This window comes from Rhea americana, unplaced genomic scaffold, assembly GCF_003343005.1.
Source record: "Rhea americana isolate MKP2758 unplaced genomic scaffold, rheAme1 scaffold_43, whole genome shotgun sequence".
NCBI classification, from domain to species: domain Eukaryota; kingdom Metazoa; phylum Chordata; class Aves; order Rheiformes; family Rheidae; genus Rhea; species Rhea americana.
In genome coordinates, this window is record NW_028186568.1 from 2802530 (window position 1) to 2803516 (window position 987).

Genomic DNA, 987 nt, shown 5'->3' on the forward strand with positions numbered 1-987 from the left:
ATGAGGACTTGCACCAAAATACCCAAAGGTAAGAATTAAGCCATTTCTGTTATTCTGGTGCATGTCTGAGCGTAGGCTGGCTCCTCCTCCAATCCTCCTGTCTGTGGAGAATGGCAAAGCTCAGCCACCTGAGTGAGCTTCTCTTCTCAGGCTTCATCACCAGTGGATCAATATATGAAAGCAATTGACACAGAATCGCTTCTTGGTCGCAGCCTGTAGGGTTTATAGAGGCAGAAGGACGACAGCTCCCCTGTAAGCCTGACATTTCCAGCTCTTTCCTAGCAGCGGTGGGGCAGGTGGTCCAGCACGATGGGCAGCTGCGGCACATACTCCAGTACAAACCCTGATGCATAATGTGGATTTCTGGTTAAGTAAGGGAAGTGGGGAATATCATACCGGATGATGCTGGGAACTGAACGATGCTGAAAAGCRTGAACTGAAAGCTTGACTCTGCCCTAGAATTACCAGCACTGATTTGGGTAAGTCATTCAGGCTACCCATGCTTTTTGTCTTAAAAACAAGGGTAATAGGATCTGTATTTCACGGCTCTCTGGGAGGTATCGTTCATGTTTGTACAGTGCTCTAAGAGCCCCAGAAGAAACCATGCATACATGTTAATAATTGCCCTAATTTAGGGCAGAGCCAAATCTATTAGCAACATTTTATTTTCTGCTTCAGCCACAAAACTTTCCGAGGTCAGCTCATTTCAACGGTGCTAAAAACGCGTTCTCCTATTTCGCACCACACACGGCCTCGTTTTTCCCTCCCCAGCTCTGCAGGTGGAAATGTATCGAGCACGCGTTGCTTCCCGGGAAACGCGCGTGCAGCAGATCATAGATATAAAATTTAAGAGTGGTCCCGCTGCGGTAAGTCCTGTCGACTTCTTTGCATTTGGCGGGGGGGGGAGGCCCGCAGCCTTGCCCAGGTTGGAGGGCGGCGGGTGGCGCAGCACCGCGGCCCACGTCGGTTTTAGGGCGCCTTGAGGTG

At 50.2% G+C, this 987-nt stretch overlaps 1 protein-coding gene across 1 annotated transcript in view; it reads left to right on the forward strand.

The window, feature by feature from the left end:
* The window catches only part of RHOU (ras homolog family member U), an 8821-nt gene continuing 7834 nt past the window's right edge, over positions 1 to 987 (forward strand). The window contains exon 1 of the mRNA XM_085315417.1: positions 1 to 28. Within this exon, the coding sequence (XP_085171543.1) occupies positions 1 to 28 (28 nt within the window). The remainder of the gene's footprint in view (positions 29 to 987) is intronic.